This window comes from Zootermopsis nevadensis, unplaced genomic scaffold (assembly GCF_977971745.1).
Source record: "Zootermopsis nevadensis isolate Lab colony 2312 unplaced genomic scaffold, Znev_1.0 Znev_ptg000015l, whole genome shotgun sequence".
NCBI lineage: Eukaryota > Metazoa > Arthropoda > Insecta > Blattodea > Termopsidae > Zootermopsis > Zootermopsis nevadensis.
Genome location: NW_028259147.1, coordinates 1191377 through 1215160, shown reverse-complemented (window position 1 = coordinate 1215160; position 23784 = coordinate 1191377). Strand labels below are relative to the sequence as shown.

General features: G+C 41.3%; 1 protein-coding gene across 2 annotated transcripts in view; it reads left to right on the top strand.

Moving 5' to 3' along the window:
* The window catches only part of LOC110833558 (obg-like ATPase 1), a 34393-nt gene that overhangs the window by 8459 nt on the left and 2150 nt on the right, over positions 1–23784 (top strand). Inside the window, exons 1-9 of one of the 2 annotated variants that reach the window (XM_087349007.1) lie at positions 758–1537; positions 2319–2383; positions 7354–7481; positions 12025–12200; positions 15600–15677; positions 17703–17800; positions 19453–19593; positions 20537–20633; positions 23549–23671. In XM_087349007.1, coding sequence (XP_087205133.1) covers positions 1418–1537; positions 2319–2383; positions 7354–7481; positions 12025–12200; positions 15600–15677; positions 17703–17800; positions 19453–19593; positions 20537–20633; positions 23549–23671 — 1026 coding nt within the window. In that variant the 5' untranslated portion in view covers positions 758–1417. Of the gene's footprint in view, positions 1–757; positions 1538–2318; positions 2384–7353; positions 7482–12024; positions 12201–15599; positions 15678–17702; positions 17801–19452; positions 19594–20536; positions 20634–23548; positions 23672–23784 lie in introns of those variants that run through there. The other variant, XM_022071776.2, reaches the window with a different exon arrangement.

Sequence of the window (23784 nt, the reverse complement as noted above, 5' to 3'; positions counted from 1 at the left end):
TTTTTCATTAACCCTTTGAAGCCGAAGATCGTCTGAATATTATTTATGAATTCAGTCCGTACCGCGAAGAAAACACTACACCTCACCATTACGAAAATCAGCTGGTTAACCCTTTGAAGCCGAAGCTCGTCTTCATAATATTTACGAATCCAGACCGTACCGCGAAGAAAACACTTCACTTAACCATTAGAAGTCGAATCAGGCGGTACCACATAAGATTTAACAAAAGAACATCCCGGTCAAAGCCTTAATGTTCTTGCTGACCGCTGATCGGATTAAATGATTCTGTCCTTTCGAGGGTGTCCGTTTTACTCGTTCTGAAATGAATTCATACCCAATCGGAGCGTAAAAAAACAGCTGTTGACCAAATCATGCAATACTTTGTTATCGTTTCGCGGTGAGTCATCAAGATAGGTCTGGTGTTTATGTATGTAACGCGAACCAAAATTTCCTGACGTCAGTCAATTTTTTTCTCTTCGTTTGTCGTAATTATTTACCTTCTTTGGTATCGTTTTAATGTATTTTCTGTTCGTTGTGTGTTTATTCTTTGATGATAAACATTATTACTAGTCTTGCTTCAAGGTGAAAGCAATTAAAGGAATACAAAGAAACGAGAGTTTTTGGGGGAGGGGAATGTTGTAAAAACCTACTGTACCCACACGAAGCAGATAAGACTCTGCCACAGGAGAGGGGGGATTTGGGGGGGGGGGGGGCAGTCGGCAGTGCCGGACGAGAACCCGACTTTCATCTCAGTCTGATGTTTTTTTTATACTGGTAATTATATTGTCTTACTCATTATAGACAGAAAATGCATGTAATTCTTTAGGGGCGGTGTACGTAGCAACGGGAGCAGCAGTGGCACGAAAACGTCGGGAGCGTACAGTTGGTTCTTGAAACAGAATGAAACATTTTCGACTTCTGTAAGTTTTTTTAGGAAGAAGGTGTTGAGTCAGTCCATATCCTTACAGCCTACTTAAGAAGCACTCGATACCTGCTGCCTGTCATATATGAGGCTTCTAGAAAACGCCCGCATGACAAAATGAACCTGAAGATGGCATCGAAAATTTTTGTCGAAACGTTCGATAATTTTTTTAGATGTTCGACGGTGCTCGTTCGTTCTCTGAATCTTATGTTTCACGTATCAGTAAGGAAAATCCTGATTAACAGGGGAAGGCGAGAGAAAAACTGCCTGAGTCAAAGCATCTATTTTTATAAATGAGACGTGTACAAGGCGTACAATAAGGATTCCGGTTAGATTGAGCTGAGTTGTCATTAAAGTAGCGAAGGAGGGTAGAGGGATGGATGGGGGAGAAGCAAAGAACCAGATAAGGAATACAGAATAATAAAAGTAAAAGAAAAGATATAGTCCAGGTTTGCTTTGTACCTTTGTCCTTTATAAAGGTGCAAGTTGCAAGGAATGACAGTCTTTGTGACGAGTGTCTGTACTTTGCAGGGACAGAGACAGAGACGCACAGCCTCAAGTGTCGGGATTATATCGCGAGCGTCGTGTTTGTCATTTGTGGCACTTGGGCGCGAGGTTTGTGATTCTTCAGTGATCAAAATGCACTCCGAAGGCTTTTTTTTAAAGTGTAAATAGAGAAATGATTGATCTTGCATCGAACTTACACTGAAATCTGGAAATTTTGGTATTGAAATAATTTACATCCAGTGAAATTTGCCTATTTTTTTTATCTAACCTCGGACAAACGCTGTTTGGTTAAACACCTTTGTCGTTTAAGTGACCATAAAACACTCGTATTTTCAGAGTTTAATCGCTGTGCAAGATAAGTGTGTAATTTTATTAATGATATTGCGCCTTGTTATTTTTTAACCTGAAATATTTAAGAATTTGGTCCGTACCGAAAAGAAAACACGACACTTCTCCGTTACAAAGAGACAAACTCGTTGATATAATCGATGTTTATTCTGAGAATCGTACTAAACCAGTAATTAAACTTCGAGCAAAATGAACAGTTACTGAACGTTAAAGAATAGGGTACATATAATTACCACATTTCTCTAAAGAGTGAAGGGGTTTGTGCGGGAATTAACAGCCTTTCAACGCAGGAACTATCATGTTGCGAAGTACCGCAGTGGACCCGGTTCGAGAATGTGGATTTGAGGGTAGTTTGATCTAAAGTCGTCGTAGACTCATGTACGGGACATTGATGTTCCGTAAATGGCGGGAGATCTCTTGACCAGCTGACCGACTCTCAGCTTCTGAATAAGGACTGTGTTCGATGTTGTTCTGGGTTTCTAGCGACAGATGCGCGAACTTGGGATGAATCCGGTGTGGTGACCGCGTTGTTTTGTTCCAGATACGTCGAGTACCAGTTCCGGACGAGAGATATGATTTTCTGTGTAACTACTACAAGCCACTCAGGTGAGTCATTGACATATATTTCAAGCGTCTTAACCTTCTGAAGCCCAAACCTTGTCTAAATAGAATTTAAGAATTCAGTCCGAACCGCGAAGAAAACACTACACTTCACCATTAAAAAGATCGAATGGTTAACGCTGTTTAAGGAAATAATCGCTGTTTACAGTGAGAATCTTACGAAATCTACAAATACATTCTACTGTCAGAACGCAGAGTTATTGAATCTTAAAGCTAATGTTACATAAAATTACCAATGTGCTTTAACTCTGCTTTTACCCTAAGTAATTCTAAGTTTTGTTTTTATCTCTCGCTATAAACAGCGATTATTTTCTTAAACAGCGTTAACCAGTTGATCTTTGTAATTGTGAAGTGTAGTGTTTTCTTCGCGGTACGGACCGAATTCTAAAATATTTATACGAACTTCGGCTTTAAAGGGTTAACCCGTTAACAAATTTTATTCCGATGTGACGATTTGTAAACAGAGTGATAACCGCTCTACAGGAAGTTATTTACGTAAGAAAAATTTATTAGGCTGTAACTTTTCCTCTTCGTATGCTGAGTTGTTGGCAGCCCTGCTGTCTGTCCGCGTGTCTCATTGAAATCAGAGCGAGGATACGGGCTACCTTTACTGAGTTTCTTTTGTGGTTTTTCTCAGTCCCTCCAAGCTAATTTAGGGGTAGTAACCTACCAGATTTTATGACACGTTGACGCAATTTCGTGTACTTTGTAATTAATTTGTCATTCGATGGTATTTGGTCTGAACTTCGGACAGCATCGGTAAATTACCGCAGTTTAAGAACCGATGTGTACATTTGGCAATGCAGTTGATCGTGTATCAGAATAAATGAAGACCTGTTTGTGTTTTGATTCGCGTTGTCCGTTTAACGAGCTTGGAGAAGCCTGGCGCAGTGAATTTGCGTGTGAACGGATAGGGCAGTGCTGGAGGGTGGACAGATTGGTTGGTGTGAAGGAACATATTTAATAAGGGTGTCGCCAATTCGTTCTTGTCTCTAGGCGCCAGGAAGGCGCTGGGGATGGCGTGGCTCCGAACAATCTTCCCGTTTCTTCCACCCCGTCGCCCCCCGCGACCCAATGCCTTTCTCCTCACTCCTCACTCCTGTCTGAATTACGAGTGATTGAAGCGCTTTATGGTCTGAGACAGGTCTCTTTGAAGACTTTCAACTATACTTGGTCTGCTGATAATCGCTTCCAGCGATGTCCTTACCAGGTTAGACGTAGTCGTCGTCGCAGATTTGAGATATTTGTGACAGATCAAATTTACATTGACAGCGAAATTAAGAGCGCAGTAATTTTTTGGGAATGCTTCCTTCCGAACAGATGAGAATCGCATATTTTCCCAGCGGATCTGTAAAAAAAACCAAAAAAAAACAACGTAAAGACTAAATTGTACCAAAATGTTATTTTATCTGCTGTTTTGTATGGGTGTAAAACTTCGTCTCTCACGTCAAGGGAAGAACACAGTTTGAGGTCGGGGTCCTGTGGAGATTATTTGTACCCGAGAGGGGTAAAGCGATAGGACACCGAGAAAAACAAACTTAAGCATTGAGTAAATTATTTTACTTTCAACTAGACGGTATTACGATGAAATAAATGTGAATTAGACGGCGTGGGGACCTAAAAGAAATGCACACTAGACTTTGGTTAGGAAGACTGAAGGAAAGAGACAACTCGAGAGACCTAAGCGTAGATGGGATGATAATTTGAAACGGCGGGTTTGAGCCTATTTCGTAAAGTCTGGCATTTTATTAAACGTTACAAAGAAGGAACTTTCTGAGCCTGAAAATTCACAGATCTGTTTGTATTCTGCCGAGGGTCTTTGCACGGAAGACTTTTCGCTTCGTGAGAAGTGAAGCGTTTCTTGTTAGAAATAGTTCGTCTTTTTTTTTTTCAACGTGACGCAGTTCTTCTCTCAGAGGTCTGGCACTTTGCGACAGATCAGTAACAACTTATCCCCCCCCCCCCCCCCCCCCCGGGGGCTGGGAACGAATAACTTCAGCGAGTCGATATCGGCTCGGAAGTAATAACAGTACGTTCTTCGCTTTAAGAGCTCGCTGCTGAATGTTCCCTCCCCCTGGCTAATTCTGCAACCCAATCGCCGCCCCTGCTGATCAGATTGCCTGCGTAAGCAGAAATCCACTTTATGGGCCACCTTGTCCCTCCTACTGCGCGCTGTCTCTTGTCCGCGGGTTTGCCCCCACAGGGCACAAAGAAGACATGGAGAGAACTTGGGATTGAGTATCAACTTTTATACAGGATAATCTTAGGTTCGTCGTGTTTTGCTCTCGAGATCGGCAATTTCCTTTGAGGGCCATCTTCGAAGGCTTCAGAGGCTGCCCTACTCTTCGTCGGCCTGTGATTACGCCTTTGACTTGCTCGGTTCGTTCATTTTCGGTGTCAGCGTAATGTAGTGTTGTGAAATAGTAAGCAGTAATCGACTTACTTGTTGATGGCAAGTGTTTGTCAGCACGTTTCATGTTTCATTGGTTGTATGAAGCATCTGCGAGAAGCAGAAATTTTCTTGCTTTAGGGCGAATATATATATATATATATATTTTTTTTTTTTTGAATAATTAATCGGAAAATTTCTACAACTTCGTGTATTATATTAGACGAATATTGAAATTGTCAGTGTTGCTTATTACGTGTTGTGTAGTATCTTAACTAACAAGATGGCTTAGGGAACCCGAAGGTTCATCACCGAATTAACCAAAGCCCTCCACCGGACCCTGTCCTGGGCCAACAAAATCCAGTCTCCTTCGACTCCAATCTCCCATAGATCCCGCCTGACATTATCCTCCCATCTACGTCTAGGTCTCCCCAGAGGTCTCTTCCCCTCAGGCTTCCCAAATAGTGGACCCAACCAACCAGATGGCTTAGGGAACCCGAAGGTTCATCACCGAATTAACCAAAGCCCTCCACCGGACCCTGTCTTGGGCCAACAAAATCCAGTCTCCTTCTACTCCTATCTCCCATAGATCCCGCCTGAGATTATCCTCCCATCTACGTCTAGGTCTCCCCAGCGGTCTCTTCCCCACAGTTCTGTATCATTTTAGAAACTTAAAAAATTGGCAGCTCCTGATAAAGCCGCTCGCGTGATTTCACTCGTGATTGATCATCTGGGTGATAATGACGACTTAATTCGGGCTGTGTTCGTTGGAGTTAACGGTGTAATAGTTATTTGGTTGCTGTGGAAACCTCGCTTCGCCCAGTAGATACGACAAAATCATATGTGATTCTCTGTATAAATAATATACATCGCTAATGTAGTAAGCGGTCGTTCGATTTCAGTTTTTAAAACACCTTTTGGCGTGTTTGGAACCGTATGGCACCTAAACATAAATCAAGGAGCACGTCTTTATGACTGTACACTCTTTTTTATTTTTTGAAGTACTGCCAAAAACGTGAAGCTTTTTGGTCTCTTGCAATTGAGAGTGCAAAAAAAAAAAATGTAATGTCCCCCCCCCCCTTTCCACGCATTGTAAAAATTAATGGGTTCCGCGTTTTAACAAACTGGGAGCGCCATATTTTGCTCACAATACCGCGAATAAAATCATACAGGAAGAGACTAGAATAAAAAAAAAAAGCAGACTTAAAAGAGAACCAAAAATTTCACGACATAATGACACAGCATTTCGAATTTCCATACCCATTTTTCCGGGCTACGAGTTGACTCTTATAAAAAGTACAAAAAAAAAGTAGAATACGAGACTAGAGGGGGTGGGGTGGGGGGTGGAAGGGCCGGGGGATGGGGGAAAATGCCAACTCGTATTTGCCTTTTCGGTGGTGAGTGCAGAATTCACCGCATCTGCAATTCAGATGAGATTCTGGCGCTACGATCGCTACGGGTTGCTGATCTTTTTTGGTTTCACGGATGCTGACTCGTCCCTGGATGTGAGTGGGGTTCATTAGATGCCGAAGGGCTGCTCTCTTGATCAAAAGGCCCTTATATTACGGCATAAAATGCAGTGACGAGCTATTTACTCGTGTGTTCACTTGTCTGTGACACATTTCAGCTGACTTGCCGTCTGCGAAACCTTTGGTACCAGCGGCAGTTAGTTTGCCTTATTGTCTGAACGCGCGTGTTTCGACCGGATTTCTTGCCATAGACGGGCCTCTTCCGAGGCATTAATCGGTAATTAACGCTGCCTGGTATTAATTAAGAATCATTTATCGGAATGATTCATTTACGCGTGTCGAGGTCTTCACATCTGGCGCACTGAAATATTTGAAGGAAATTATATATCATGATTTTTATTTTTAGATCTACCCTAAATTATAAGATATTGTAGGTGCGTCATATTGTGATTTTATTTATAAATAGTAATTAAAATTGTCCGTCAATCACAATAAAATAATATAAGATAATTAGATGGTTAAAATATTATCCTTTGTTCCGCATCGAGTACTCGATTTACATATGGAACATTCTCGACATGTTTCGGCTTTCATAGAGCCGTCATCAGGTGTATGTTTTAAACTCTTAACTCAATTACTAATTTTTAATTTTCAAATCATTTGTTCCATATGTAAATCGAGTACTCGATGCGGAACAAAGGATAATATTTTAACCATTTAATTATCTTATATTATTTTATTGTGATTGACGGACAATTTTAATTACTATTTACCCTAAATTAGTATGTAATGTGGTATTTCAGGTCCTTCCGGTGACGACTTTGAATATGACTGTCTTCTGCTACGTTCTGTCATGTAATCTGGTAGAAATTGACCGACGTTTCAGAGGACTTGTCGTCCTGATGATGGAGGCAGCAAGTACCTCTGAAATGGTCGGTTTCTACCAGACTGCACCGCGCTTACAACCCGTAAGACAGCCATTTCTTGGTACAAAAATGTTAATTTCCGTCGTTAGAACTGTAAGTAGTAAGAAAATATCTTACGACCAGAGATGCTTTTGTCGTAGAGGGTTAGAACTTGTCTTTGTGTTGTTTCAGCAAGGTCCCGGCGTTCTTAAATGTCGTGGACATCGCAGGGCTGGTAAAGGGAGCTTCAGAGGGCCAAGGACTAGGAAATGCCTTCCTCGCTCACATCAGAGCGTGCGACGCCTTGTTCCATCTCTGTCGTAAGTGTCTTTGTTAACCTTTGTGAGACTGTGGTAACCATGTGTACCATTTGCTTTTACGTTGGCTGTAGTCAGAGTTATATTAACAGCTGAAGTGTTTATCGAGGCTCGTTACCAAAACTTTCTAGTGGTATTTATAACATTTGATGTCTTGTAATGTCGATCGGCGCTGATTTAGTTACTTGATCTATGATCTAGATGACAGTTTCCGTATTTCCTAACTTCATTTTTCAGCTTAACGTGTGGATTACTGTGCTCAAAAACATGGGTCATTATACCAGACTGTACTTTTTAACATTATTTTCTAAAAATATAAACTTACGTCATTTCTAACACCCAGCTTCACGAAGAAGGTTGGCACGAACTTGTATAGAAACCCCTGCAGTTTAATTCCTTCTAGAAAAGCTTGTAGTGGCGCAGGTGGTCAATTCACCAGCGTAATTCTGAGCGCCCAACTCAGACGCCTTGTGGAATCAGAACAATGGTTGCAGTCGCTCTGAATCGAACGTGGCCGGGTGTTAGCTGCCTTTCATATTAGTGATTTGAGAGCAACGACAAATGATGATTGATCAGTTCGATCCGAAAACGCTGGTTCCCTTTTACAGAAGAAACATTGGCATTCATTACCCCCTGCCGGGATGAAAGTTGCACCATGCCTCCACAGCAGTGCTGACTTGTCAGAATCCTGAGCTTCCAACAGAGAATGACCCAACTCTTATAACAATGCGTTGAATATGAGAGGGTAATGGAACACGAGAAAGAATTATCATGCCATTAACAGCGCTGCGTTTCATGCGCCAAGCTTTGTGTCTCTTGTTACGTGAGCCTCGTACTAACGCCGAAGTATAGTCCAGTATTCACTTTCTAATGCTTAAATTCCCTGTCGTCTGATGGTTCATCAAAATAATATCTAATAATTCAGTCCGTACCGCGAAGAAAACACTACACGTAACCATTACAAAGATCAATTGGTTAACGCTGTTTAAGGAAATAATCGCTGTTTTTAATGAGAATCACACGAAAAACATTGATAGACTACGTAGGCATCTGAATGATATTTAAGAATTAAGTCCGTACCGCGAAGAAAACACTACACGTAACCATTACAAAGATCAACTGGTTAACGCTGTTTAAGGAAATTACTTAAACAATCACACCAAACACCTAAATACCGGTACTAATTGTTGAATGGGGCCTTTTTTGTTTGAATAAATAGACCCCACATATTGTCAAGGTTTCTGTGGAATCTGTTCTTTCGAAAGTAACAACAGATTTTTGATTATTCATTCGTGCGCTGTGAAGACAAGAAATCCTAGTATTTGCCTTGTCCTATGTAAGTTCGAGCAGTTGACTCTATAATGACGCCTTTGGGGCCCCGCTGGGGGGTGGGGGGGGGGGTTGGAAGAGGAGGAACCAGATATTATACCGCTCACGCTAATGAATACGTGAATCAAAGAGGTGACAATGTAGTAGCTGGAACAATTAACTGGAGACGGGTGTGGTACCTGTTAACATGGCTACCGTTCTGCCACACCTCCCATCACGTTCGGATGTTGACGTGTTCCCACAATAGCAACTGGTGACGTCACCAATCATCAGGACGCTTGAAATTGCTTCTCCTTCCGTACACACACTCGGCTTCTTCTTATTCTTCTTTTTTTTCTTAAAAAAAAGCCTTAGAATTTGTGAAACTTCGCTGAAGCAAAGATTGGTAGATTTTAGATTGTCATGGCGACGAGAAGTCGGCTGTCTTCTGGGATGTTGCACCGTTTAGTCTGATATATTTTTACCGACGTATGAGAGGTCCTTGCTGCCTCCATCATCAGGGCGAACAACGAATTGTTTCTGTGTACTGTTACGTGTTATTAAAATCTTTTTGTTAACGCGTGTGTGTGTCTGTGAGCGTATATGCCGTTCATGCATTTAAAACATTTACACATTCCTTGCCCTGTAGTTTACGCGGCTGGAGTTCAACTTTGGCTTTCAGATGAGAGCCCAAGGCATGCATTTTTTTAAAAAATTAATTCATATTTTTGTTTAATATTGGTCGGTGTGCGAGAAGTAAGAGAACTTTGAGGGGGTAGTATCGAGAACATTCTTCGACTGGACGTAGGAAAACGGTGACCTTATGTTCATTTTTGACGGATCTGTAGTGTAGCATCCCGGGGTTTAAGTGAACAGACATTGAACAGGGTAGAAAGAAGATAGTTGACAATCTGGACCGCGTCTCAGCATAATTTTAGTCGATCGTAAAAAAAATATAACAAAATGATTTTGCTGAAGACGTTAATAAATTTTGTTAAATTTTGATAAAAAAAAAAGGTTATGAGCGCTTTTGGGGATGAAATTCAAACAGACGAACCACGAGTCGCGTACGTAGGGCCATTGAGACGTGACGTAATTTTCAAAGATCCATTAAACCCTGCTATGTGATATTTTGACCTGCGTGAAGGAATGGCGGCGACTTTCTGGCTGTATTGTTTTATGATTTCATTAATTTTTTGTTGTATTTCTCTCTCCATTCCTCTTGGCCGCCGCCTTGTGTGGCCATCTGACGTACCTGCCACACATCACATTATTCAGCGGCGACTCGCTCTTAACATAATTACTTGTCATCTGTCGTCTTTTTCTCTTTTTTTCTGTAAGTGCGTTTGAAGCAGGGTAGCTTTTATTTTCGATAATATTCGAGAGCTCCATGCACCATAGCTTTGTGGAAACGGGTACCCGTTTAATCAGTTGAGAACTTGAAGACGTCTTTGTGATTGTCGTAGATGTGGACCTCGCGTTAGAAACAATGGAAAATGCTTATTACACGAGTAAATTTTACGCCTATGTTTGAAACAAAATTAATTACCTTTTTATTATTTGTGTACTCAAATTATGCGTCGTTTTTCAGTGACTTGAAAAATCTACGTAATTAACAAACATGAAATAAAAATTATGGGTAATACTGGAGGCCTAGCTCAACGCGTTCGTAACCTATGCATTTAATGGGGGTCAGTTTCACGCTGCGGGTGTTTTACCCCCGAAAAGAAACTTTCCGTTCCACAGTAAGTAGGCTTGTTATACCCTTAGCAGGTCTGGACTCAGTGGTTGCAAAAATCGAAGTCCGGAGACGCGGGTGGCCACGTGTTCAAAATTTTGTGGCATGTTCTCCGAATAAGAAGTAGGGACCAGTGGCGGTGTCTTCGGATTTGATCAGAGGTGGAGAATGTATTTACTAGCTGGGACACTATCAGTTTTTCCAGAAATTACTTTGCGCCAAGGAACACCTGAGCGTTACGTTCGTGTGTAAATCGTGCAGTCGTGTTTAGTTTGTAGTTAATTAATAGAGTTTGGTTTATGAGGGCTTTCTAGGATTAGCTATGACGGGTTTGTTTCTGTAAACAAACAAAGTGACGCAGCCATGCGATTGGGCAGCTGTCCTGTGTACACCCTCGTCCTCCGCATGCGAACCGAACATTCATCATCACTTACTGCCTACGTAGAACGACAGAAGAGTATACGTAATATTACTCTGCTTCAGAGCGGACACTAATCACTCTTTGCATTGGAATATACGAATTGCTTGGCTCTTAGCAACAAAAAAAAAAAAACTTCTCGAAGTAACATATAAAAATTCAGTCCGTACCGCAAAGAAAACACAACCCATAACCGTTACAAAGATCAGTTTATTAATGTTGTTTGAGAAATCATACGTAAACAGTAAATGCATTGTTTGAAAAATACAGAATTGTTGCTGAAAGAGATGGTTTATTTAGTTAAGAGTTTTTAATGTGCCTCCTTTAACATTCATGAAGTCCAAATGATGGTTTTTCATATGGTGCTGAGAATAAACAGCGTTAACCAGTCGATCTTAGCAACGGTGAAGAATTGTGTTTTCTTCGCGGTACGGACTGAATCTTTAAATAGTATTTATATTATAAACAGCGATTATCTCCTTAAACAGCGTTAACCAGTTGATCTTTGTAATGGTGAAGTGCGGTGTTTTCTTCGCGGTACGGACTGGATCTTTAACTAGTTTGCAAATGAACATGTTGTTTTAAAGGGTAAGGCGCGAAGTTCAGGAGTCATTTTCTGAACCTCTTCCCAATGCTTTCTCAAATCGATAAAGTAAATAGTACGTCTGTCCATGTTAAGAAACTGAATTTCGTAGTAACTTCTGTGTAGTATTTTGTAAGTGACCTCTTGAATATTTGATGGTTCATTTATAATGACTGGACGCCGTAAGGACATTTTATCACACCTCTCTTGAACGTGGTCATAATTAATTTGTTTTTTCCATTAAAATATTCTGGGACATTGCGCCTTGTAATCTGATAGAAGCGTTTCAGAAGCGCTTACTGCCTCCATCATCAGGGCGATCCAAGAAAAGTCCTCATACTTGTCGCCATGAGAACCTGAAATTTCGACTTCACCACTGTCAGTTTCTCAAGGATGTTTCTGATCTGTGGGATGCGATCGTAAAGCTTAGAGTCTCGATGTGCTTTGGGGTTGAAGTGGCCGGTGTGATGGACACGCGGGGGTTTTTGGTGTTTTTCAGGAGCGTTTGAGGACGAAAACGTGACGCACGTGGAGGGCGAGGTCAACCCTATAAGAGACCTTGAGATCATCAACGAGGAACTGCGACTCAAAGATGAGGAGTACCTGAGTACACACCTGGAGAAGCTGGAGAGAACTGTACTGAGGGGCGGAGACAAGAAGTTGAAGCCTGAATACGTAAGTTCAAATCGCATTTTGAGGGATATGAAAGTAGCAGTTAATATCCCCGGGGCCTGGGGCGTTGTACTTGCTTCAATTAATCCTGAATAATCCGTCCTTACGTTACAACATAATTAGGACGTAGTATTTTAATAATAGCCAAGTTATAGGCTTTTATCGCATTGTTCATGATTTCGTGACAGTGGAAATGCCGACAGCTGCCAGTAGACTCGATCCGCCGCCAATTCTGCCCACCTCACATTTTCGCAAACCTTTCAAGAAATTTGCGTATTTTGAAAGATTTATTTCATTCCTCAGCCCCTCCAGGCAAACGCCGGGATAATATCTTGAATCAGGTGACGATGACTTCCTTCAATATCTTTCCCAGTTTGTTATTCATTAATTAACCTTTTGTCCGATTCTGTATATTCTGAGTTGCTGGCAGCGTCGTTAAATGTACAACGAGAAACTGTCGTCGTATTTTATGGCGGAAGGCCTCCGACTCTACGACAAAACCCTTGGCCGTACCCCTTATCGGCTGTCCACAAACATTTTCTAAAATAATACATTAAATGGTTTAACACTTGTAATTGCTGTCACCATAAGGAGGTGGAGATCTGTTTTTAAGATTCATTTTAATATTATACCTCCACGTAGACCCACGCCTAGACCTCCCAGACGACTTGTTCGCTTCGTGGTTTCCGATAAAAATTTTGTGTGCATTTCTGAACTCTGTCATGACTGTTAATATTTGATGTACTTTGTTATTTTACGTCATTAATGTTTATCTGTTATCCTTGAAAACGATAAATGTTTCTAACAGAAAATAAAAAGTTTCGGTACGATAACACGTAAAACTTAAAATCGAAGCTTTTGAATGAGAGTGGCCAAGTGCAGGTTGTACCTGTAATGGTTTACGATGTTCGAGATAATGTATCGATATCTGCAGTGGGTGTCTTTGCTGCTTGGTCACAATGCAATCTTACGGCGATCTTAATAGAATCAGTGGGACTTCTCTCGAGTCATGGGTGCGACGCGCCCTCCGGAGATTACAAGTCATCCTGTTCCACAGGAGACGCGAATCAGCTGAGTCACACGGAAATTTACAGGTGGAGAAAGCCTTGTGCTCTATGTCTGCGGATTTTTAGACCTAGTGACTTGGGATCATTGATTGATTGATTGATTGATTGATTCCCGGGGTGCTTAAGGGAGCCTGACTGAAACGAGAAAGTTTCGTAGAAGTTGAAGGGTTGTTATGAATAATTAATTCGAAAATACGTGAATGTAAAATGAAGGTGTCATGGCTTCTTTTTTTCTTTTCTTTTTTCCAAAAACGCGCCGAACGCCTTCGACATGTTTGTCTGCCCTTGGAGAACACCTGAATGGATTCTTATCAAATTTTATAGGCATTGGGATTTGTACAAAAATCTGTCGGTACGTTTACGTTTTGGTTAAAATCGAACTAGACTATCCATAATTTCACGCGAAGACCCAGTGGCGTTTTTGCGCGTAGAATAGACTGCGTTGGGAATTACCGCGTCGGAGATCCGCAGCCAGCCGCTCAACGACGTGGGGAATCCTCCGTGATGACGTCATCACTCAACCAGACACGCACCAGATACCCCGTCAAATTAAAAGTAATTTAACCCGTAAATGTGACGTCATCCTCGCCGTTCTCAAGGGTCAGAGCTTAGATTCTGGCCAAAAAGCATCATTACGCAGATACTATCTCATAATTTGTCGTGAAGGACTGAATAAAACCACGAATTCCCAGTGAGGATAGGCTTTCTGGGCTTGGCTTGAAGCCGGTGTCTGCTGAATACGGTGTCTATATTAACAGCCACCGCACTGAGTGACCGAACGGATGATAGGCGTGAATTTATGTAGATTAATGCTAAGTTAGCTGAGCTGATATACCGCTGACACTGGTAAGTCTTCTTAATCTTCTTGCGTGTTCTAATCGTCAAACTAGAAGACATATTTGGCGTCGAAGGCGGGAACCAAATCATAGACAGAATCTTTTTTATAAATTCTTCGATAAAATAAGTGTTCTTAGCTGATTCGGTTTAAGTCATGTCTCTTATTTTTAATTTTATTTACCGTGTAACTTCGTGTGGTCAGTCACAGCTTGAATCTGCCTGCTTTTAGCTTCCAAATTACGAAGTCCTTACACCGCTCATTGCCGTGATACTGCTTATGGGACTATATCGTAACGTTGGCACGAGCCGTCATGTCAAAAGCCCGTGACCTCTTGAATCCAAACACACACCCCTCGAGCCCCCTGACGAAGCGTTCCACTGTTATTGATGCATGTAGTAACAAATGCTGCCACCCCCCGCTGTGTTGTAACCACCATCTTGTCAAAATACATTATTCACTTTTATTGTGGCCTGACATCATGTCCGGGGACCTGCCTGCATCTGCTCGGTTACTTTACTCTCTAAGCCTTCTAGAGCAGTGGAATTCAACCTTTTTTGTTCGCGTACCCCCAGATATAATTTCTCTTCAACTTTGTACCCCCAAAGTTGTTGGTGTATAATCCAAGTTATACGTAGTATATAATCTACATCTAAAATAAATTAAATAAATTACATTACTGATTATATAATATATATTTTTTAAACTTCACGTACCCCCTAAGATGTCTTCGCGTACCCCAGGTTGAATACCACTGTTCTAGAGGACCGCTTAATATTCTCGACGTGAAATATTTTCACAAAAGATAATTAATATTTACTGTTCAAATATCGCAAAAGAAAAGCTTTGAAGATTGGTTATAGAAGAACGCATCCCTCGATTTAAGATCGTAATTCATTTGATGATGTTTTCACAAGGTGAAAATTCCTTAATGGCGAATCAAATTCTCATTAATTTCATTGTATAAAATTATGACTTGTTTCCAGTTCTGAGAAAGAACATTACCAGTATTTTTCCTACTTACGTTAGAATACTGTACGGTCATAAAAGTGAGAATATTAATATTTTAACAATAGTAATTATCTATTTAACCCCTTAATCCACAATTGAAGTGTTAAAATCAAACGTTTACATAAAAACACCAGTTACTGTAATTACAAGATAAATATAATAACTTACGTAAACAAAGAATAAACATTTGGATTTATTACAAAACTTAATTACTATACGTATAATAATCATAAATAATCAATTGTGAGAGATTAATTGGTCCTTTGTTGTAGCGAAGACGATGTTCGTAAATTAAAGAAAATAGTGACAAATTTATAAAAATTCGTAATTCCGGTGACGACGAAATTAGGACGCGTTAAGACAAACACGCTTTCAGTTCGCGACATATTTTTTTTTTTTTTTTTGTGAAAACAAAAGATGGTTCAAGGGTGCGTAGAAGGCAGAGATAATGTTTGTGGAATTGTATAATTTCTTATTTTTATTTTACAGGATATTTTAAGTAAAATAAAGACACTTGTAGTGGATGAAAAACAGCACATCAGATTCGGCGACTGGAATGCCAATGATGTAAGTACCTTTATTTAATTAAAACAATGCAAACTACGTTCTACGTGTGTGTGTGTGTTCTGATCGGATGTTGATTATCGTATCCAGGGTGGAGATCTAGGCTTAGACGTTAAGATAATATTAAAATGTACTTCAAAGATACAGGACAGGGACCTGTGCTGTTGTGAACACGGTAATGAATCCTCGGGTTCTGTAAAATGTGAGGAATTTGTTAACCAGCTAAACAACTATTAGCGTCGCTGAATGTCAGTCCTTGAGGTTGAAGACACAGCGTGTACAGCCGAAGCCTTAAAACCCGTGTGACGTAGCGATGAGTAAGTGTGGCTTCACTCAGCAGGTGGCAGTTCACGGCAATCGCGTAACAAGACGCCACGTCGTGATACGAAGACGCTCCCTCTCTGTAGCCACGTTCGTCGTCCTTCGAATATTGCAAAGTAACTGTCTAATGGTAAGCGACTCGCCATTGACTGTGATGGGGGTCTGAACTGTTAAGTCAGGAAGAATTTCATTGTTGCTTTAGAACTTTGCGTGTCCTCAGTTGATTATTTATTGCTTCTAATTGTTGCAACAGATGTTTCTGAACGTGAATTATGGTTAACGAAGGATTCTTGAATCATCTGCCATTGTCGCAGATCGCGGAAGGATTAATTAGCCATCGTAATGCAAATAATTTGAATTTATCGGACTGAAAATAATATCCCTGACTCATAAATGAAGAGACATTTTACTTCTCTCACTGTTTAAAATAAAGTTATTCCATATTAGTAATTAGCGCGTGTTACGTATTCTGTACAACAGAGGCCTTCTTGAGAAGCTGATAGTTTCTAGATCCTATCGTGACCTATTTAAACCTATAAAAATGGCTGTCTTGTGGGTTGTAACGCCGTGTAGTCTGGTAGAAATGTACCAACGTTTCAGAGGTCCTTCCTGCCTCCATCATCAGGGCTTTTGTGCACACAGAAATGAGCCCGTGAGTTTTATAAAAGGCTGGGAGTTTTTTAAGCTTGTCCGCTTCTGAATGCCCGTGGTCCATCGCGTTGATGTTATTGATATTAATAAACGGACGAATGTGATGGTACAATGTTTCTGCATCGCGCAGGCGTTGTTATGAAACAGATGAACAGCTCTGCAGGATCTCGTGGGTCTGAGGAACGTGACGTAGCGTAACGAGTCGAAAAGCTTTTATTGTTCGCACGTGCGATTGTTTGACACTTCGAGATCATTTATCGATCTCCTGGGATTTTTTAGTTGAGTTCATCGAGATACCAGATGTGTTAATGGGCGAGTGGTTGCATTTTACATGCATGTAAAATATTTTTCGCAGTATAAAGACGTGCGTTTTTTTTTTAAACATTTAAACTTGTAAATCCCGATGAATGTGAAGTTCGGTCCCTGTACGAATTTAGATTCTTTGGTATTGAGCAAACCGAATAAAATGTCACTTCTGTGAATCGGTAATCACGTTTAATGGAAAATCTGTCTTTTAAGGACAAAAAATACTAAGTAACTTTTTTATCCATCTTTATTACAAAAAAAAATTACCCCTGATCGTTTTAACGTCATGGACCCGAGTCCTTCAGAAGGCGATAGTTGCTTACCTGGTCGTGGAATTCCTCTTCGATTATGCAACTCAAGAGGTCCATTACCGTCTTTACAATATTCAGTTACCCGACTCTCCCACTACATCCTACTTAAGATTCATTTTAATATTATTTTTACATTTTCGTCACGGTAACCTAGCAGTCTCATACTTGCAGATTTTTAAACTAAAATTTATGCTGTTCTTATCACCAGCCCCCCCCCCCCCCTCAATATCCCATCAATGTCTAATAAGATTCGTAATGTTAGAATGTCCTCCAGAGGTTTTCTTTTGAAACTCCCTCCAACTGCGTCCTTTTTCCTCTCAAGGTAAGGGTCCAGGTTTTGCCCCCCCCCTCCCCTCCCCCCCCCCCCGTATAAAATGTTTATAATCGTACATTTATTAAAATTACGTTTCATTAATCCGAACGTAATGTCCTGTTACAGATCGAAGTCCTTAACAAGCATTTGTTTATTACGTCCAAACCCGTCATTTACCTGGTCAATCTCTCGGAAAAGGATTACATCAAGAAAAAGAACAAATGGTGAGTCTCCCAGTTGGTCGGAGCAGCTTTGATCTCACGGCGGTAAGAGATAGTCCACTTATTGTCCGTCGCCCTGAGTGCCCGGGCGGCCAATCATGCCTCGTATTGTGTCTGAAACCAATATTGCAAGACTCATCGTTTCTAATGATGATTCCGTGTATCCGAGAGGCTCCGTCAGACGTTACGATGGAACTTTCCTGACCGTCGTTGGTTTGAATCCCGGAATGTCCATGCGTAACATTTATCACCATAACCTCCTCCGAGTATCATAATGAGTGATTCTTTAAAGTCGTATACCTTATAAATGCGCAGTGTTCAAGATAATAATTTTAAAATGGATGTTTAACAGCGCCTTTTTTTTAGATACTCGGGTTATGTGACGTGTTTTCTTGCTTATTTTGAAATATCCTCACAAACAGGTTTTAATTTATAAATCGATAATTTTGGAATATACAGGGTGTTTTGTAAACAACGCTGTCGTGAAGCGAGTTCGGTTCTGACCGACTTGTCGGGAGGAGCCTCTGGCTCTCCCGCCTGATACTGGGGGCAAATTGCGGCGGTCAGACTCTTTACATTTAAATGTAACACCCTGTAGTATAAGAGTAAACCTAATTATTTTCTAAAGATCTGGAACAGTGGTTTATTCATAACGATGTGTACTAAAATTATGTTAGACATTGTCCATTGTCTGAGGCATGTTTCATATATATATATACGATGTTTCGGAGTTTGTCATTTTATTGACAGATTCTTTGTAGCTTTTTTTGTTGTTGTAAATGTTAATTTTTTGGCAACAGTTGGTAACGAACCCCGGACACGTTCAGCTTCTGTCTTGTGATATGTTCCGCCGTGAAGTCTGGCAGAAATTTTCCGACGTTTCAGAGGTGTTTACCGCTTCCATTATCAGTAAGATCGTCCTCAACTTGTGACGTTTCGCGTCGTTGACCGTCTGACGGAGGCCAGCCATCGAGAAAAACAGTCGACGAGTAATGACCAGTGTTCCATGTGCAATATGACTGCTGTTGGGAGAATAACAGCTGATTGCTTAGTCCAGTTCGTTTGATAAAATCTACCTGTGCAGTTATTAATTTGGTGCGTATTCATTCATCCTTGATGACGAAGGTGCATTTGGGAACTGGACAATAGAAAAGTTTGAATCTTCCAAAGACTTCGACGTGTAGTTTGACAGTAACCCAACCCCCCCCCCCCCCCCGCCCAAAACTGCACTCCAGTCGGTGAACCACTGAAAAGAAATTACGTTCCTTGTATACTAAAGTTAATTTAACTTTATAACTTGTGTTAAACATTGCTTAGTTGTGCGCTGATCACAGAGAACTACTTCAAATTAAGGACTCGGGGTTCGATTTTCAGATAAGGAAAATTGTTTTTCGTACGTGTATTTAGTCTTGATGAATTTATTAACGTATTTTTACACAGAAGAATTTTTACGTGGATTTCAGCGCTTTTGATTTGAAGACGACAGAAAAACATTAAAATTCTTGTTCTCCTTCGTCTTATTATGTACAGTCACAGTAAAAATTGACGTAGTCGAGGGAAATCGATGATGGCGATTTATGGATCGACACACGGCGATGTTTGTCGTGAAACCACGTGACAACTTTGCCTTTTTCTCTCTCCTGTGATCTGTCTAGGTTGATCAAAATCAAGGAATGGATCGATAAGAACGACCCGGGTTCCGTGATCATCCCGTTCTCAGGAGCTTTCGAGAACAGAATCCTCGAGATGACTGAAGAAGAGAGGAAACTTTACTTGGACGACGTCAAAGCGACAAGGTGAGATGTCTTCTGCGATTTTCGCCTTCTACCGTCGATTCAGATGTTCTTTCTGCCTCCGTCGTCGGGGTATTATCCCTGTCGTTTTATCGCGAGACCGCAATATCTCCGAGGTATGCCTGAGCTTAGGAAAGACTAAATTGGAATTTTTTTTTTTAAGGCAGGCTATCGCAGGTAGCAGATAAATAGTAGAATCATTTCTTCGTCAGATTTCCGCGACGTAATTACGGGTTGCGACTTTTTCTTATTCGAAATTCATTCTCGTGCGTCAGGAGGCGACGAACGTATTGAACTTCACGGGGCAACCGCGTTTAAGACTTTGGACCGCGGCTAAGATTTTCCGTCCCTGACAATTATCGTTATTATTACGTATTATAATGATCATTACGGTGCGCGCAGGAACGATTTTGAGACAGAGAGAAAGCAATTGTATTATTGTAGGATAATAATATAATTTCGGGCAATAAAAACCTTCTTCAGGGATTTGTTCTCGGTCTTGTAAAACAATGGCATTATATTTTTCCATTTCATCTGGTAAAATATATGGAGGCAAAGGATAATTGTATCTGATGGAGGGTTTCGAAGGGGGGGGGGGGACGGACATTCACGTTCTCAGCGAGAGAGAGAGAACGCTGTCTCTCGTCTCTACTTTATCGTGTATTTTCCTTTCGTTTCGTAAAAAAATTTGTCAATCGACGGCTATTCTCATAGAACGTACGAAGTTTGTTTCGGAGCTTGGATATGTTGCCATCGTCAGGGTGTGAGGACGATGGAAATTCACTCCGGACTCTAGCTGTTGATCGTCTAAGAATATTTCATTGCCAACAGTTAAGGGATGAGATCATTTGGAAGATCTTGGGAGGATGATATTAAAGTGGATGTTGTGTTAGATTCTTTGACTCGTGTTTAAAGCACAGATTATTGCATTCACGTGTTCTTGCAGCTCCTTGGATAAGATCATCGTACACGGGTACAAGGCCCTCCAGTTGCAGTATTTCTTCACTTCGGGGCCGGATGAAGTCAAAGCGTGGACAGTCCAGGTAACAGATCGACAGTCACTTCATAATACAGGGTGTTTTTTTAGACAGAATGTCGTGTTGGTTTTTGTGAATCCTGTAATGAATGGTGAGGGGATTTTTGCTACGTGGGTGACTGGTAGCACCCCCTCTCCCCCCCAAAAAAGGGGGGCTCAGCTTCATTTAACTATCATTTCAGGAGGGATATTTTTTTTTCCCTGAAGAAGACAGAATTTAACCCGGCGCCTTCATCCAGAAAGGAGTAGAATGTCTGGTAACGAAAATTGTGGGCTTACGAATGTAATGGGGGGGAGGGGGGGGGTCGTGTATATTCCATTTCCCTGAAATAAAATAACAATTATGGCGGCACGTAGTTTAATAGCAGTGATTTCGTGGACCAGCACTGTCGATTAGACTTCGCCTCGTAATTCAACAGTATAATACGAACATAAAATGACTGCAACCCCGTAACAGTACGTACGAAGTTTATCGCCCGGAGACACGGGCAGAAACGACGATTATGATCCTGAAACTTTTTTTTAAAAAAAAAAAGAAAAAGAATTTTACCAAAAAAAATATATAAAACTTTTGTACGCCCACGCCGATCCTCAAAAGTGGCCTCTGATCCACTTAACATTCCTGGGCGCCAGTCACCCCGTGTCGAGAGAGGGCCACTCCCCCACCCCCACCCCCGGGGGGCAACGACGGTGGATGCACGTGCGAATTTATCCCGTTCCTCGCCCCTTAATCAAAAATCTTCTTTTCTAAATTAAAAGTGGTCTCGTTTTTAGATGGAAGGTACTCGTCAGACAACGGAGGACGATTCTCATGCAAATGATAGAGCCGGGGAGAAATGTGGCCAATTTCGATTCAGTATTCGGGCGGATGAGTCGAGAGCGAACGGGCTTTAATTTTCCGAGGCAGCGGATTACGAGTAATACGCCCACAATTTCAGTACAAAGTAGAACGGGGAAAAGACGACTTGGCAATAAGAACTGGCAGGAGCGGATACACAAGGAAAATACAAATTTATATATGAAATTGCCCTTCTACTGACGTCATATCCGCTTTTGTCGTCATTTCAATGCCTAATTGTTCAATTTATGGCGGGGAATTTTGGAATATATGGTGGAACGATGCCCCCTCACCCGGGAACTTATCGTGGTTCGTACAGAATTACGTCACATCGGGGGGAAATGCGGCTTTTGGCAACTGAATGGGGCTAATAAATACAGGGTGATGCAAAACTGAGGACGCACGTGAATGTGTGTTATTCGTTGTAATTTTGCCTTTAATCTGATTTATTCTCATGTCTTCCCATGCACATAAACATTCCTGCACTTCGAATATTCAAAATGGCTACCCTCGAACAAACAGCGATGGCTGGTGCGCCCTCATTTTTGCATTCACCTGTCATTAGTACATGACGTTTCGTACACAACAAAATTTAATGTTAATTCGAAGTCAGTTCTTGTGGTAATTGAACTAGCGACGTGGGAAACAAGTAATCCTCTTCTCAGCTAAATAATCTGCGATTATCACGAAGATGGCTGACTTCTGGGATGACCCATCGCCCTGATGATGGAGGCAGTAAGCACCTCCGAAGAGACAAATGACCCAGCATCCCAGAATACAGCCATCGTCCTACGGCCCTCCCGATTCGACATTCATTTCCTTACTGTTCATAAGCCACAGTTGATAACGCGTCGTAAAATAGAAGGAACAAGCACTGAGAGAGCTGAATATAATCATTTTACTGGCTGTGACGTCATCTCTAACACCCTGTACTTGCAACCGGACGTTTCATTCTTTAACGAGAACTATTTTTTTTGCCAGTGATACAGGGTGTGGTGATTTTAAATATTGTTCGAAATCCCTGGTTATTTGGAGGTAGTGTCAGATTCTTAGGATATTTGGTTTCGCAGCCGAAATTTTAACCGGAAGCCTTCGATTGCGAAACAGGGATGCTAACCATTAGACCAATTCTGTCCGTCCCATTCACTTATATACCTGTATATTAGAGGTTTGTCAGCGCCGTGAAGATTTCGATGTTTTTCTGGGTTTTAACGCCGTTTGTACTTCAAGGCAAATACGTTTCGGAGGAACATTCTGCCTCCATCTTCAAGGCGGAAGACAAATATCGACATACTTATTAATTTTGTTTGTTGCGAGGGGATTTGCACATTAAAATTGTCGCGTTATAGTCAACTGAATGGGCTTCTCCAAATCAATAAATGTTTTATTGTCTTGACTCGGATAGTTTCGTCGGCGGAGGGAGCCCATGTGGCGTTAATGTCGCGGAGAGTAATCAGCCGCCCTCCCCAACTCCTCCCAGAGGATCCACCTCCAAACCAACCCTTACCCGCCTTCACCCGCCCCGTGCAGGCCATTACATTCATAACCCAATAGCAGAAGCTTCTCGCCCCCAAGAAGTTGGACTCTCCTGCCATCTCTGGGAGAAGTTCGTAACTTGTCGGCTCAGTGGATGTAAAGCAGTGTGCTGCATTAGCGATCTGTTCATAGGCACCGGCAACCGTGTGATCGATCTTCGCTTTCGAGTTTTTGGCATTAATGCTTCGTATTCGGGAGTTCCCGGGTTTATACCTCAGATTAAAACATGACAGTTTCCCCTCTATATTCTTACCAATTTATTATTCATTAATAATCATTTGATTTAACATATCTCAGCTATTGACAGCGTAATTGAATAAACCAGGAACGAATAAATACACGCAATCGACCTCTATAAGACCTTACTTTCGTGAATCTTGAAGTCTGAACTGAAAGGAAGTGTTTTCTGAGTTTGTCGCGCCGTGTAGCCTGGTAGAAGTTTACCGACGTTTCAGAGGTCTTGCGATCTTTTGACATGTGACTTTTTTATGTATTAGTCCGATGACTCATTTTTTCGTGTTTTTTTTGAGCGTGATCCGTCTTTTCAGAAAGGGACAAAGGCCCCTCAAGCTGCTGGTAAAATTCATACAGACATGGAGAAAGGTTTTATTATGGCGGAAGTGATGAAGTTTGATGACTTCAAAGAAGAAGGCTCGGAGACTGCTGTCAAAGTGAGTAGCACGAAAGTTGCCACGTAAAAGTATTGACTTTTTTCTTCAAGACTAATTATTTTCTCTGATTATTGATTGATTAGTTAAAGACTTGCAGCTGAAGCCTTGAAAAT